The sequence below is a fragment of the Myotis lucifugus genome, unplaced genomic scaffold, assembly GCF_000147115.1.
Source record: "Myotis lucifugus unplaced genomic scaffold, Myoluc2.0 scaffold_97, whole genome shotgun sequence".
NCBI lineage: Eukaryota > Metazoa > Chordata > Mammalia > Chiroptera > Vespertilionidae > Myotis > Myotis lucifugus.
Window position 1 is genome coordinate 3,407,309 of NW_005871145.1, and position 14,978 is coordinate 3,422,286.

General features: G+C 49.4%; 1 protein-coding gene across 1 annotated transcript; it reads right to left on the bottom strand.

The window, feature by feature from the left end:
• Positions 1-500: 500 nt before the first annotated feature.
• On the bottom strand, positions 501-14,978 carry F2 (coagulation factor II, thrombin). The gene is made up of 14 exons (XM_006091985.3): positions 14,601-14,978; positions 14,108-14,271; positions 13,463-13,487; positions 13,186-13,236; positions 11,806-11,911; positions 11,559-11,695; positions 10,171-10,488; positions 9,800-9,928; positions 9,585-9,711; positions 8,899-9,066; positions 8,314-8,487; positions 7,900-8,081; positions 920-990; positions 501-766 (listed from the first exon to the last, which is right to left on the bottom strand). The coding sequence occupies exons 1-14, from the start codon at positions 14,677-14,679 to the stop codon at positions 623-625; spliced, it is 1,875 nt and encodes a 624-aa protein (XP_006092047.1). The 5' UTR covers positions 14,680-14,978; the 3' UTR covers positions 501-622.

The following is a 14,978-nucleotide window of genomic DNA, read 5'->3' on the forward strand; positions in this document are numbered from 1 at the left end:
TTGATTGGCTGCCTCCTACACACCCCCTACTGGGGATTGAGCCTGCATCCTGGACATGTGCCCTTGACCGGAATCTAACCTGGGACCGTTCAGTCTGCAGGCTGACGCTCTATCCACTGAGCCAAACCAGCTAGGACTGGAAAATTGTAATTCTTAATCCCTTCTTCCTGCTCTGGTTATAGCTCTGGGCTGGGAAGATCCTGCTCAGGGATGGCCCTTCTCAATACAGTCCTCCAGATAGTTACCATCTGATTAGCATTTCACACCAGGGGAAACACTGCCATACCTGCCGTAGGCTGTAGGGCCTAGTTTCCCCTCAGTCATATATGCACCCAACAGGAACAGCAATATGTACAACAGATCAAATGAACTGAAAATAAGGATATAGATGACTTAAATGACAAGTAAAAAGGTACATTTATGAATATATCTCCCCTCTCACCTTATCTGGTAATGGTACCGGCTCTACCTGAGCTGCCCATGAATAGCACTGGGAGCAATGAGGCTCACAGAGTCACTTTTATTGAGAACTAAAGTTTTAGGAACAAACCACAAATATAATTCTTTCCCTGGATTGGTTTCTGTGATCTTACAGTGAGGAGCCTAGAATGTGGACGGTCCTCTAATTTTCAGACCGATCAATGACCTTCTGGATCCACTTCTTCAGGCGGAACACATGTGTGTAGAAGCCATATTTTCCATTCCTGTCACAGCCTTCACCCCACGAGACGATGCCCATTTGATACCAGCGGTTGTTATGGGGGTTCTAAGGAAGAAACATGAGGTTTTCAATTGTCAAGTCCACGGTAGTGTCAGCATTGCCCTATCAGGTAACTACTACTGAATTCTGGGGTCCCTCCTTACCCACCCCACCAAGAGATCTACCCACCAGCTGCAGGCCTTAGAGAAGCTAGCTTACCTTCATGACAAAGGGTCCCCCACTGTCACCTTCACAAGCATCCCCTCGTTTCCCTTCATCGGGCTTGTAACCTTGAGAGAGAACAGCAGTACTCAGGAGCATAGCTCATACTCCAGCCCCTTGTAGAGACATACCAGATGAGTGTCCACTTGACCTCTTCTCATCATCCTTAACTCTGCATTTTCTCACCCCACACCAATTCTTGTACAAATCTTGTCAGCGATTTCCTCAATATGTCCCAAATCCAACCACTTCTCACCACTTCTACACTGGTCACATCACATGCACCTCTACCCCGGAACTAATTTTGCTTTTGCCCACCTACAATCAGTTTTCCACTCAACAGGTAGGACTTAAAAAATATGTTAGACTTACAGGTAGCTGAGGACAATGGTGGCGCTGCCTTTATTCAAACTTCACCACATACCCTCCACAAACAATGCGGAACAACAGAAACTACACAAAAACTGCACCTCGCCCTAGCCAGTTTGGCTCATTGGATAGAGCACTGGCCTGCAAACTGAAGGGTCCCGGGTTCAATTCCAGTCAAGGACACATGCCCAGGTTTCAGGCTCAATCCCCAATAGGGGCTGTGCAAGAGGCAGCCAACCAATAATTCCCTCTCATTGATGTTTCTCTCCTTTCCTCTCTGAAATCAATAAAATATGTATATTTATATAACAAACAAAAACACCACACCTCCAGCATAACTACAATACAGAGAGCACCCAAACTTCAACCCTAATATATCTAATTAGTGGTGATGGGGATGGGATACAAAAGTGAGTGTGATTGACATATAAACCCAATTGAAATGTAAACCCTTGTAAATAACCCCAAATCTACACAATGAATAAAAGAAAACTAAATAGATCTATTCAAAGATACTATAGGGAAACATAAAATGAGGATTAAAACACCTCAGCTAATAAAAACCCTCCCCCATGAAACAAAACTGAATTAAATTTCCTCAAATTTTTGGACTGTGAAAAAACACCTTGACTCAGAAATTCAAAAATTAAAAATAAGTGGACAGCCCTGGCTGGTTTGGCTCAGTAGATAGAGTGTCAACTGCTGGCTGAAGGGTCTCAGGTCTGATTCTGGTCAAAGGCACGTACCTTGGTTGAAGGCTTGATCAGCCCTGGTCCGGGTGCATGTGGGAAGCAACCAATTGATGGGTCTCTCTCACATCAGTGTTTCTCTTTCTCTCTCTCCCCCTCCCTTCCACTCTCTAAAAATCAATGGAAAAATATCCTCGGGTGAGGATTAACAAAAATAGACAAAACAATAAGAAAAATGCAAAGCAAAAGAGTGGTTGAAATGGAACTCAGACCAAAGAAGAATTTGAGTCCCTCAAGAACTAAGTAATAAAAAAGAATATTTACAATATCAAAAAAAACTGCACAGAAATAAAAACATTGTACATATTGAAAGATCCACTGAGCACCAGGCAACACTGGCCTGAAACCCTCAACTCTGAAGAAGAACCCTCAAGGCCTCCAAGCAAAAAGACCAGATACCTTACCAGGTCCAAAGAATCATACCGACATCAGACTTTTCAAAAACTACATACAAAGTAAACAATAAAGCCGTCATTTTCAAAAAATTCAAGGAAGGAAAATGTGAACCACAGATTTTATATGCCACCACGCTGATTGTCAGGCTACAGAAAAACAATTCTATAAGAGCTCAGGAAGTTCTATGCTCAAAACCCTTCTTGAAGAATCTACTAGCAGATGAGCTTCATCCAACCAAGAGATTAGTGCTTCGGCAAAAGGACCAATGTTCTGACAAGTAGAAAAAAATGCGGCTCAAAATGAGAGAAGAGAAAGGAAAGGAAACTCACTGTTAGATAGCCAGTGGGTGGGAGTTACAATTAAGTTATATAAGAAAAGGAGCCCAGCCGGATTGGCTCAGTGGATAGAGCATTGGCCTGTGGACTGAAGGGTCCCAGGTTCAATTCCGATCAAGGGCACATGCCCAGGTTGCAGGCTTGATGCTCGATCCCCAGTAAGGGACATGGGGGGCGTGCAGGAGGCAACTGATCAATGATTCTCTCTCATTGATGTTTCTCTCTCCCTCTCCCTTCCTCTCTGAAATCAATAAAAACATATTAAAAAATAAAATAAATGGCATTCTTAAAAAAAAGAAAAGAAAAGGAACTAAGGGCATTTCACAAAGGTGTAAGTCCAAAGATGATCAATAGAACAAAAATGTAAACCTTCCTAAACATATATTTTCTTAAAAGATCACATAGGGGAAAACACAGCAAATGAAGCACGATATATGTAAATATTATAAAATAATGAAGTAATGCTAATTCAATCATATATATATATGAATGGGCTTAACTCAATACAAAACAAAAAGGTTTTCATTTGACTCACAAAGCAAGACTCAACTATGCTATATATAACAAAGTGATTCACAAAGGCTAAAATTAAAGAGATGGGCAACGGTATATCAGGCCAATGGAAACAAAAAGAGCAGGGATAGTAATCCTAATATTGAAAATAAAAAAGGACACATTTAAAGCTAAAAGCCATAATTTACATACAATGAATAAATAACAATTGTGAATATCTGCACAAAACAGCAACCACATTTATAAAGTAAAAAAAAAAACAAAACTATAAGCAATGCAAGGAGACAAATACATCTATAATAAATTTTAACACACCAAGTCAGTACAAGACAGTTCAAATGAACTGAAAATAAGGATTTAAATTATCTAAATAATAAGGTACATTTATGAATATGTATCAAACATCTGAATAAAGAACACACCTACACTCCTCAATCACATATGAACCACTCACAGAAATTAATCCAACAGCTCTGTCTCAAAAAAAAAAATCAGTTCCATAAGGTAGAGAAATATTACAAACAATACTCTCATAATGCAGTAAAACTCAAAATTATTAAAGTGAAAATACAAAAGGCCCCTCCCATCTGGAATTTTTAAAAACACCTATTAAACACCTTGGGTGAAAAAAAAATACACATTGAGCCCTGACCGGTTTGGCTCAGTGGATGGAGCGACAGCCAGTCAAAGGTCCCAGGTTCGATTCCGGTCAAGGGCATGTACCTTGGTTGCGGGCACATCCCCAGTGGGGAGTGTGCAGGAGGCAGCTGATCGATGTTTCTCTCTCATCGATGTTTCTAACTCTCTATCCCTCTCCCTTCCTCTCTGTAAAAAAATCAATAAAATATATTTTTTAAAAAATACACATTGAAATTAGAGATAACTTATTATTCTAAAAAAATAATAACACTAGTGTTTTTTATAAAGAGGAAAAATGCACTCAATAAAAATTAAAGATCAAAAGTAAATTAACCAGCCCTAGCTGGTTTGGCTCAGTGGATAGAGCCTCAGCCTGGGAACTGAAAGGTCCCAGGTTCGATTCTGGTCAAGGGCACATGCCTGGGTTGTGGGCTCCACAACCCAGTGAGGGACTTGCAGGAGGTAGCCAATCCATGATTCTCTCTCATCATGGATGTTTCTCTCTCTCTCTCTCTCTCTCTCTCTCTCTCTCTCTCTCTCCTCCTTCCTCTCTGAAATCAATAAAAAAATATATATATTTTTTTAAAAAGTAAATTAACCAGCCTGGCCGGTGTGGTTCAGTGGTTGATTATCAACCTATGAACCAGTAGGCCATGCTTTGATTCCCAGTCAGGGCACATGCTCGGGTTTCAGGCTCAATTCCCAGTGGGGGGCATGCAGGAGGCAGCCAACCAATTAGTCTCTCTCATCATTGATGTTTCTATATCTCTTCCTCTCCCTTCCTCTCTGAAACCAATAAAGATATTTTCTAAGTAACCAAATTGTCAGTTCAAAAAGCTCAAAAGAGCCCTAATCGGTTTGGCTCAGTGGATAGAGAGTCAGCCTGCGGACTGAAAGGTCCCAGTTTCGATTCTGGCCAAGGGCATGTACCTTGGTTGTGGGCACATCCCCAGTAGGAGGTGTCCAAGAGGCAGCTGATTGATGTTTCTCTCTCATCGATATTTCTCTCTATCCCTCTCCCTTCCTCTCTGTAAAAAATCAATAAAACATATTTTTAAAAAACACTCAAAAGAGAATAAAATTTTTTTAAAAAGCATAAGAAAATTTTTGAAAAGGTAAAAGCAAAAACTAATGAGGTACAGAATTGAAAAACAATAAGCCTAATAAATAAGTCAAATTCCTAGGTATCTTTTGTTTTTTTCTGCAACCACCAGCTAATTTACTCAACAAAATTAAGAGGGGAAAAAACAAGGTGTCAAAGAGAAAAAGTCATAATACACTGCATCACTATAAAAAGGCACAGTATAGACCTGGACAAAGGGGGAAACATTTCTTGTCCTTGGATAAAATGACAACAACAGAAAGATGTCAGTTCTCCCTAAATTCATTTATAAATTTAACATAATCCCAACAAAAACACCGACAAACCTTTTTATGGAGCTAGACAGGTTGATACCAAAGTTCACATGGAAAAACAAATACGTAAGAATTTCCAGGAAAACTCAGATAAAGATAAACTATGACAGACAATAAGCCCTACCAGATGTTAAAACATACTCTAAAGCCTCTATAATTAAAACAAGATGGTGTTTAATATAATGAACAAAGATCAGGAGATCCAAATTGAATGTCTTCAAATAGAAACAGACTAAAGCACATAGAAATCTATTATGTGACAAAGGTGATTTCAAAGATACAATTTTTAATAAATGGTGTGGACAGCTGCTGAGGCATTTGGAAAAGGATGAATTCGATCCATACCTTGCATCATACACAAGCATAAAGTCCAAAGACTCAGATCTAAGTGTAGAAAAATGAAACCAAGCACTACAAGAAACCATGGGAATTTCCCTATGACCTGAGCATAAGCAAGGTTTTTTCCTAACTTTGTTAAGAAATTTGACTACATAAAAATTTTAATTGAGTGGCAAAAAGTTATAAAAGTTAAAAAACTAACAAAGTGGGCCCTGGCTGGGTGGCTCAGTTGGTTGGAGGATCCTCCCCTACAGATTCAATCCCCAGGAGGCAACTGACAATGTTTCTCTCTCACATCAATGTTTCTTTTTTCTTTTTTTATACTTAATCTTTTTAAAAATATATATATATTTTTTTATTATTGATTTTTTACAGAGAGGAAGGGAGAGGGATAGAGATAGAGAGAAACATGGATGAGAGAGAACATCGATCAGTTGCCTCCTGTACGCTCCCTGCTGGGGTTGTGCCTGCAACCAAGGTACATGCCCTTGACCATAATCGAACCTGGGACCCTTCAGTCTGAAGGCCGACGCTCTATCCACTGAGCCAAACCGGTTAGAGCAAAGGTCGTCTCTACCACAAAATAATAATTGCAGAAATGACAGAATTAGAAAAATCACCATTTGGCAGCCACCATAGTTTGGGAGAATAATTTGATGAGAAACAGGATAGACAGTATCAAAGTTTCTCCCCACAAGATATTTATTAATTACAAAGAGAAAAACAGAACTTTACAGCGAGAAACCTGGCTGAGGCAGACACCACCTTAACCAAGAGGTCAGAGTTAGTCTCACCAGTTATGAGACATACAGACATTACACGCCTGCTACCGGGATGCACCGAGGACTCAACATCACTCAGCCTGAATCTGATCACTAAGAAACCCGAGACAAACGCAATGGAGGGCCAGTCTACAGTCACAGGCCTGTCCTCACCAGATATGTCAAGGTCATGGAAGACAAAGACTGACAACTAAATACAGTGAGTAACCCTGGATTGGATCCCAAAGGAGAGAAACATTTTTTGTCTTTTACTATAAAAAGACATTAGCAAGTAGGACATAGAAAACATCTGAATAATGTCTATAGATTAGATAATGGTACTTTATCATTATAATTTTCTGATTTAGTAATTATACTGTGGTTATGTAAGAGAGCATCCTTTTTTTTTTAAATACTCAATTAGATGGGTAAAAAAAAAATCACCATATGCACAATTTCCTCTCAAACAGTGTGTGTATGTGTGTTGTGCAAAGTGGGGGTGGCAGAATCTCAATGGTGATATACAGAAATTCTTTGTATTATTTTTGCAGTTTTCTGTGAGTCTGAAAGAAATTACACTAACATTTAAAAAAAATTTTAAGTTAAGTTAGACCATTTATTCACCTGCCTCAAACCCTCCAATCACTTCTTATCTCAATAAAAGCCAAAGTCCTTCCGGGCCCTAATGGAAGTGCCCATCTCTGCCTGCCCACCAATCTTCCCTCATCTCCTGCTGTCCTTCCTGTGTTAACTGAACTCCGGCCACTCAGGCCTCCCACTCAGACACACCAAGCCTGCTTCCACCTCAGGGCCTTGGCCCCTGCTGTCCGCTCAGCCTGCAGTACACTTCCCTAGACTGATTCACTCCTTCACTTCTGGTCTCTGCCCAAATGTCACTTCAGAGAGACCTTCTCCAGCCACTCTATTTAGAAAAGCACTCCTGTCCCCATCTCTCTCTCTCCCTTACTTTACTCTGCTTCCTGTTTCTTCCCAGCAGGGATTGCTACTCTAAATCTGTTTTCTGACACTCCCTCCTTCTAGGAAAGCTCTCTGACGACAGGTGCACTGTTCATCTGAGTCCTTGTTGTACACTCTGGAATACGTCATGGCTCATAGTAGGCACTCGATAAATATCTGTTTAATGACTGAACACATCAATGGCTTCCCTCCACCCCCAAGATCTCTGCTGCTCTCTGGGCCAACACATCCTGACAACTTAACCAGTGACCAGCACGACACCTCACTGAACCCCTCACACAGCCTTCTGGAACAGAGGCTTTTCTCTCCGTTTATAGAGGAAGAACCGGAATCTGCAAGAGGTTAAGCGACGTTGCCCAGTCATGCGGCTTGTGAGTGACTGGCGCCAGGGCTTGAACAGGTCTGTGCTCCTAACATGTCTCCATTCCCCCAACCTGAGGCCCCGCTGCTCCCTCCCGCCGAGCCACACCCGGGGGACTTGCCAGCACAGAACATGTTGTCGGTGATGCGGATGCGGGTGGAGGCCTTGCAGACCGGTCGCTCCACGATGGGCAGGTTCACCACCTGCAGGACGCTGGGCTGCACCTCGGAAGGACTGGCTACCCACGTCTCCTTCAGGTTGCCCCAGCCCGTCACCCGCCCTTTGAATCCAGCCTGGAGCAACCTTTGGGGAAGGCAGAGGGACCTGGTGAGAACCGACCCTCCAGTAGCCTCTCTAGCCCCAACACCATCCCTTAGAGACCTGAATCTCAAACACCAGTGCACAAAGAACTTTCAGGTTTGTTCAAAGAACTGAGGCCTGGAAAAAGGAAGGCCCTTCTGCAAGGCCTACCAGGGTCAGTCAGGCCCAGAGCGCAGCCCAGACTTCTCAGCTAACGGCCCCCTGGCTGCCCCACCTGGCTGCCGTCTGCTTGTCGGGCAGGCACACGGGGTGGATGTAGTTGCTGAAGGAGATGGGCCTCTTGAGCTTCAGCAGGGCGATGTCGCGGTCCAGGATATCCCTCCAGTTGTACCTGGGGTGGATGTAGACCTTCTCCAGCATGGAGATCTTTTCGATGCCTCGCTCATACCTGCGCAGACCCCAACAGAGAAACGGAGAAGCCATAAGCCACTCGGAGGCAGCGGTTCCCGGAGGAAGGAAACCGCCTGCCCTCAAGGTCTGAGAGTCAGGGGGACCCGCGGGCGGAGCTGCACAGGGCTTATGGGGAGGGACGCAGGCGGCAGGCTCTGGTCCAGAGAGCCTCTCTTCAAGGTCACACCTGGGCCATGTCCTGGTGTCTGGAGACAGGCCAGGAGTTTGCTCTTTGCAAAGTCTTAGTTCCTCTGACCCCAGCTCCCAGCCTATCAGGATGTGGCAGGACAGACTCTGCGGCACAGACCGTTTTCCAGGGCGGGAGGCGGACAGACATGCACCAGAGCCCCTCACCATCACGCTGGAGGGCTGAGACCCCCGCCAGACCCCTGTGCCCCCAGTTCTGTACCTGGTGCGGGAATGCTTGCCAATTCGCACCAGAAGGTCATCCGCAGTGAAGTTCTTGTCCCAAGGGGGGTACAGGAGACAGTGGGCAGCAGTGAGGACCCAGCGGTCACTGATGAGGCTGGCTCCGCACAGCAGCTCCTGGGGACTCTTCCGGTAAAGCATCACCTGCCTGTGAGGGAGAACAGGGAGCATGAGAGCCAGGGAGCTGCTCCCCCGCCCCCCGCCCCCGCCCACTGGCCCCAGAAGTACAAAGTCCCATTTTTAAGAACTGAACAGAACTGCCTGCTGGGCCCAGGCCCCAGCTTGACCTGGTCACCTTTGGGGCCGGGGCCATCCATGTGACAGGGAGGGGCAGCGTCCTGCCTTGAGCACCCCTCTCCGGCTCCCTCCCGGCCAGAGCTGTGCAGCTGAGCCCAGCTCCGGGTCAGGCCCTGCTGTGGACTTGACCCCCGTTCTCCTGGCCCCAGACTGTCCATCAGCAGCGTCACTGAAACGCCCTGGGCCTCAGCGATGCCCCCGCTTATGAGAACTAACAAAGCCAATCTCAGAAGATCGCTGGGACTCAGTGAGGTGCCGGTGCTCGGCGCCCATTACCCATGAAGCCTGTGGGGGGAGAGAACCCCTCCAGGGACGGGGGCAGAGGTGAGGGCTGCAGCCCAGTGAAGGCAGCTGGGCTCAGGGACCCACCAAGGCGCCAGGCCTTTCTCCGCGTCCCAACCCTCCACGATGCGCGCGTCGATGTAGGACTCCAGCAGCTCGTGCTCCGTCTTGTCCGCCCGCGACTTGTTCTCAAACAGAGGCCGCAGCCCACAGTCTGCGAGCAAAGCCAGGTGGTGAGGGGCCGAGCGCAGACCCTGCCCCACGACCACGCACCCACCTGCCCCCACTTCTGGCAGCCTCACCTGCCTCCCCAGCCCCGAAGGTCTTCTCATTGAAGAAGGGCTGGAACTTCTCCTCGGTGGTGCGCCCATCGATGGCCGCTTCCAGGTCCAGGCTCTGCCCATCGACCGTCACCTCGTCCACCGGCTCCTCTGCAGAGAGCCAGGCGCCGGCTGGGACAGGACCCGGCCACTCCTCACCCACCTCCTAGAACCTCAGGGCCTCATTATACTCAGCGGTGAAATGGGGAGAAAACCTAGTCCCACCTGGGCAGTGGAAGGCTGCAGTGAGCGTACTCACGTGCGCACGTGGTAACCGTAAATTAGGGAAGGCTGTTCCTGTTATTCCCTCCGGGTTTCGTGCCCTGTCTCGGGCCCCAGCCCTGCCCCCTCACCACAGTAGTTCAGGCCGCAGTACTCGTAGTCACCGGGCTTCCCGCCGCCCACGTAGCACCACGCGCCCTCCTGGTCCCCGTCTGGGTTGCGACAGAAGTTCTCCACCAGCGGCACAAGCGGTTTGAAGTTCTGGTCCTTGCCCGGGGCCTTGGCCTGCACACTGGCCCAGGGCAGGCAGGGGGACCCCTGTACGGTCACCGCCAGGCGACCCTGGTAATGCTGGCCACGCTCAGGGACACACTGGTCAGCCGGAGGTGACAGGCTCGCTGTGGGGACTCTGGAGCGCGGGGTCAGCTCCACAGTGAGGCGATCTTGGCCTGGTGGGTGAGGAGGAAGGGAGCAGAGAGGGTGGGACCACAGGGGGAGCCAGACAGCCCGGAGCTGAATCCCTGCCTCGAGCCTTCTTCCTCCAAGACCTCAGGTAACGCCTCTCTGAGCTGCCGTGTGCTTGCCTCTGAAAGGGGTACTGACTGATGTTCTCGCAGGGTTGTTGAGAGATTTAAACAAAATAAATGTAGACGTGTCTGGTGCATCACAAGCCCGAGATAGTAACTAGGTTTCACCTCCGTAACTATGGCAGGGCTACCTGTAATCTATTGGTAGTGACTGCCTGGAGTTTTTAAAGGATTCTGTGTTCTCTTAGGGGCACACGGGAAATACAGCTGGGAGGACTCCAGACGTCTACACAGGGCAGCATGCTTTCTCCACCTCTTGACCTTGACCTTGACCTTGACCTTGTGGTTGCACTGGCCAATGGCTCGTGGGCAGAACCGACTGTGCCAGTTCTAAGCCTAGGCCTGAAGACAGACACATGGTGTATTTCTGCCGAGTTTTGTACTCTGCCATCACCAAAGGAAGATGATGCCTTTAGCTTCTGCCCCAGAGTGAGTATGTGTGGAGCAGACCTGCGCCTAAGCCACGCGGAAGCCCAGCTCTGGAGCAGAGCCACCAGCCGAGCCCAGACTACATCATGGACCCACAGACACAGGAGCCGCGCCGCCCCAGCCCACCCCAGACACGTAAGAAGTGAATGCTTGTTGGTGTATGCCCCTGAGCTTTTGTGGTGGTGGTGATTTTGTGGGTTCTGCAGCATTATTGTGACGGTAGCTAACTGCTGCCTGGAGGGAAATAATAATGCTCTGAGGTGCTCAGAAAAGGGCACGTGGACTGAAATGGCCGGGGAGGCCTTGCTGAAGGGAACAGTGTCCCGAGCAGGAAGGAAGGCATATCTGGATGAGCTGCAGCCTGGGTCGTACGGAAGTGAGGATGGGAGGGTGGGTGGAGGCTGGAAGCCCACTCTCTGGTCTCCTGACCTCCCTGACCAACGGCCCCTGGCCCCATGGAGACCCCTTGCCTGGCCATGGACCACCCAATGGCCCCCGCTCACCACAGACAGGGATACTGCACTCCTCCCTCCGCACAGTGGGGTCTGAAGTGTAGCACCAAGGCCCCGTGGTGCTGCCATCTGGGTTGCGGCAGAAATTCTCCTGCAGGTCTGCTTCAGGGTGGGTGGTGGAGTTGATTCTGGAAAAGGAAATTGCTCAGCTAGAGGCCATGTCTCCCCTGCCACCCCCACCCCGTCTCCTTGCTCCCCATTCTCAGCCCGCTGGCAGACAGGCCTGCCCGTCACTCACTCAGGCTTATGTGGGTAGCGACTCCGCCATAGCTGGCACTCGATGCCTGACCGGGTGAAGCTCACGTTCCCTCGGTAGTTCATACCCAGACCTTCGGCACAGTTACCTGCAGGATTTGCCCCCCCGTCACTTAGCAAAGCTTGGCTCCCAGCTCACAACCCTTCACCTGAATTTACTCAGCACCTCCTCTGCACTCAGCAGTTGTCCAATCCATTTAACAGGAGTCACCAAATATTTACTGGTGCCCACCATGTGGCAACCCTCCGACAGGCACTGTGCCAGGGACTAAGGACACCGTGATGAACAAGTCAGTCCTCGTCAAGGCAGGTCCCTGCCCTCGTGGAGCTGATTATACGCGGTGTCTCCTCGTGGCCAGCAGGATGAACCCGGGAACAAGGCCTAGTCAGGCCCTGGGCTACCTGCCTTGTTAGCTTAGCGCCTCGTGCCTCAGGGCCTTAGCACAGGCCCTTTCCTTTGCCTTGATATACACTCATCGGTGTGTCCCACAAACCCAGGTAGGACTCTACTTCTTCTAGGGAGCGGTCCCTGAGTTTGTTGACAAACTAAAGGCTCCTTCTTCTGACGTTCTCTCGGCACCTGCAACAGAACTTTCCCAGCAATCACCTGGATGTCTCGTGTTTTTGTTTTTCTGTGAAACCGTGAGCTCCTTGATCTCTTAAAACCCCCATCACTCGACATAGTGCCTGGCACATCACATGTCTGTTGAATAAGTTATTTAACCACTGAAAGGATGGCCAGCAATTAGAGTTCCATGTTATGGAGCCTATTGTCACACTAACAGTGTATTATAAGGCTTTGCAAGGTGATGGCATTTAAACTAATCCTCGAAGGACAGGGATGTTGTCAGCAGGCTGTAATGACTGCTCCAGGGGAAGACGATAATGAGAGCCAGGGCCAGGAAGTCGGACCATCTTGGCATGGGGTCTGGGTCATGGTTGGTGTGATGGGAGATAAGGCTAGAGGGGAGGTGAAGGCTAGACCCTGCAAACTTCGCCAGGCTAAGAAGCTGGTGCTTTGTAGTGGAAGCAATGGGGAGCCACTCCAGGTTTTGGAGAATGAATGTGACCTCATTAAAGCTCTGTCCTGGAGACGTGGGAAAGAGGAGCCCTGATGAGAGTGAGGCCTTAAAGGTTAATTCATTATCCATTCATTTGCTCGTTTCTCCAATATTAATCATCGTATTGACTGCCAGGCACAGAGCCAGGCACAATGATACATCTTTGATCACAGGAATGGAAAGGGAATGTCAGGTGCTAGGGGCTGCCCCGCTGGGCCACCTCCTAACCCACCCCTACTCTGCTCTTCTCCCAGGCTGGCCCCCTGGCATCCGGTCCCGCCACCCCCATGTCAGGTCCTCACCTTCCAGGCATTTAACGAGCATTTCTCGAGATTTCTTCACCGAGTCACAAGCTGGAAGAGACCCAGAAACACCTTTGGTATTAGGGTAGGGACAGGATGGGCTTAAGTCAAGGGCAGGACAACGTTCAGAAACAGAGAGATGGACAACAGATGCATGGAAGGAAAGAGGCAGGGGGTGGGGGGTGGATGAACTGATGGACCAGAGTCTCCAGAGCAGAATACGCTCTAACTGGGGCCCAGCACGCCCTCCCTGAAGCAGGCCTTTCCCTGTGCTCACCTGTGTACTTGACCCAGAACGCATCCTGCAAAACAAGGGCTGAGTGTGAGGCTGTGGCAGGACCCTTTTTGTTTTGTTTCTTAAATGTTATGTCTCGTTATACTTTCCTTTTCCTCTTACCCTGGTCACACAGGGGAGGCTCTGGGAGGTCTATGGCAGAGTTCCCTACTTTTGTTTCCAAAAGCCCAAGTCCACTGAGAAGGGTATTTGAAGGGAGGGGCGCTCCCTCACCCCAACAAAGACAGGAAGGGATTGCCCTGGGTGGGTGGACAGGAGGAGAGAGGGCGTGAGGCCCAGACAGAGCCCCAAGGGAGGGAAAGGCTGCCAGGGCTCCCAGCCTCACCAGAGTCCCGTACCTCGAGGTGGCAGAGTTAGCAGAAAAGCCAAAGCCGAGAGGCCACGGGGGCCTGGGGCTCCAGAGGTCCCGACATAGTCATATGTCTGACAGCTGAGAGGCCCCTGAGGTCCTGGAGCCTCCCTCGGCCCTGGGACCTGGTGTCTGGCCTCCAAGCAAAGGGCTGCTCACCTTGGCAGCCCAGTGAAATGGGGCCCAGAGGTGAGATTATCAGCGAAGACTGTGAGCTCCCTGTTCCCCTCATTTGTGGTCCTAGAGGTGGGCCCGCTGGGAGGGCCCCCAGCCCTCACCGTGGCCGTGGAAGACTCCAGGGCCTCGAAGGCCTCCTCGTAGCTGCACTGCTCCTCCAGGCACTCTCGCTCCAGGTTGCCGCTACGCAGCTCCTCCATGAAGCCGCTGTTGGCACGTCGGGCCCGCTGGAGCAGCGACAGTGCTTGCTGAGGGGCCAGGAACACTGCAGTAGGAGGGGTGGGACGGTAGCCTGAGGAAGCCCATCGAGAGGGCAGGAAGCGAGCCTGGCCTACCCTGGCGGCTTCCGAAAGCAGAGGTCTGGGATGGCCTCCGCTCCTTTAATTGGTCACCCCCAGCCCGCTCGCCATATTGCAAGAGAGAAGTGGTCCCATCCAGCCAGCCCTGAGCACCGGACTCCTTCCCTAAGCTGGATACCGTGGGCTGAAGCCCACCTGGAGGCAGGCTCTGGGTTCTCTGTCGAGCAAGGGGACCCCCGCCCACGGGCCCATCTCCTAGCCCCCCAGCCTGTCCCAGCTTCCAAGCCCTCCTTACCATGCTGGCTGTGCACAAGGCTAAACAGAGCAACCACGGCCAGGCAGCCAGCGGGCCACGGCCCTCGGACGTGCGGCATAGTGTGTCCGCTCCCGGGACTCTCCGGGCTCCTCCTGACCCCTCTGGGTTAATGTTAAACTAACATGAAGAAATCAACTGTGAGGAAGAGGTCAGCAGGTCAGGGCCATGAGGACAAGTGAATAGATAGTCCACCCCACCTCCTGGAGGACAGGTTTGGGAGGAAGTCACGAAGGAAAGACCAGTGGACCACCATCATCCGCCCTCCTTCCCCGAGGCATGGGCCAACTTGGGCCAGCAGGGTCACAAGGTCTTCCCGAGGCTCCTTCCAGTACTAACACGTGGTGGCGGTCGCTTTAA

Coding starts and splice junctions, on each gene's coding strand:
- F2 (XM_006091985.3), bottom strand. CDS start 14,679: ATGCCGCACGTCCGAGGGCCGTGGCCCGCTGGCTGCCTGGCCGTGGTT. Junction 10,489..11,558: donor GTGCAGTATCCCTGTCTGTG/GTGAGCGGGGGC, acceptor CTCACCCACCAG/GCCAAGATCGCCTCACTGTG. Junction 9,067..9,584: donor GAGAAAGGCCTGGCGCCTTG/GTGGGTCCCTGA, acceptor TCTCCCTCACAG/GCAGGTGATGCTTTACCGGA.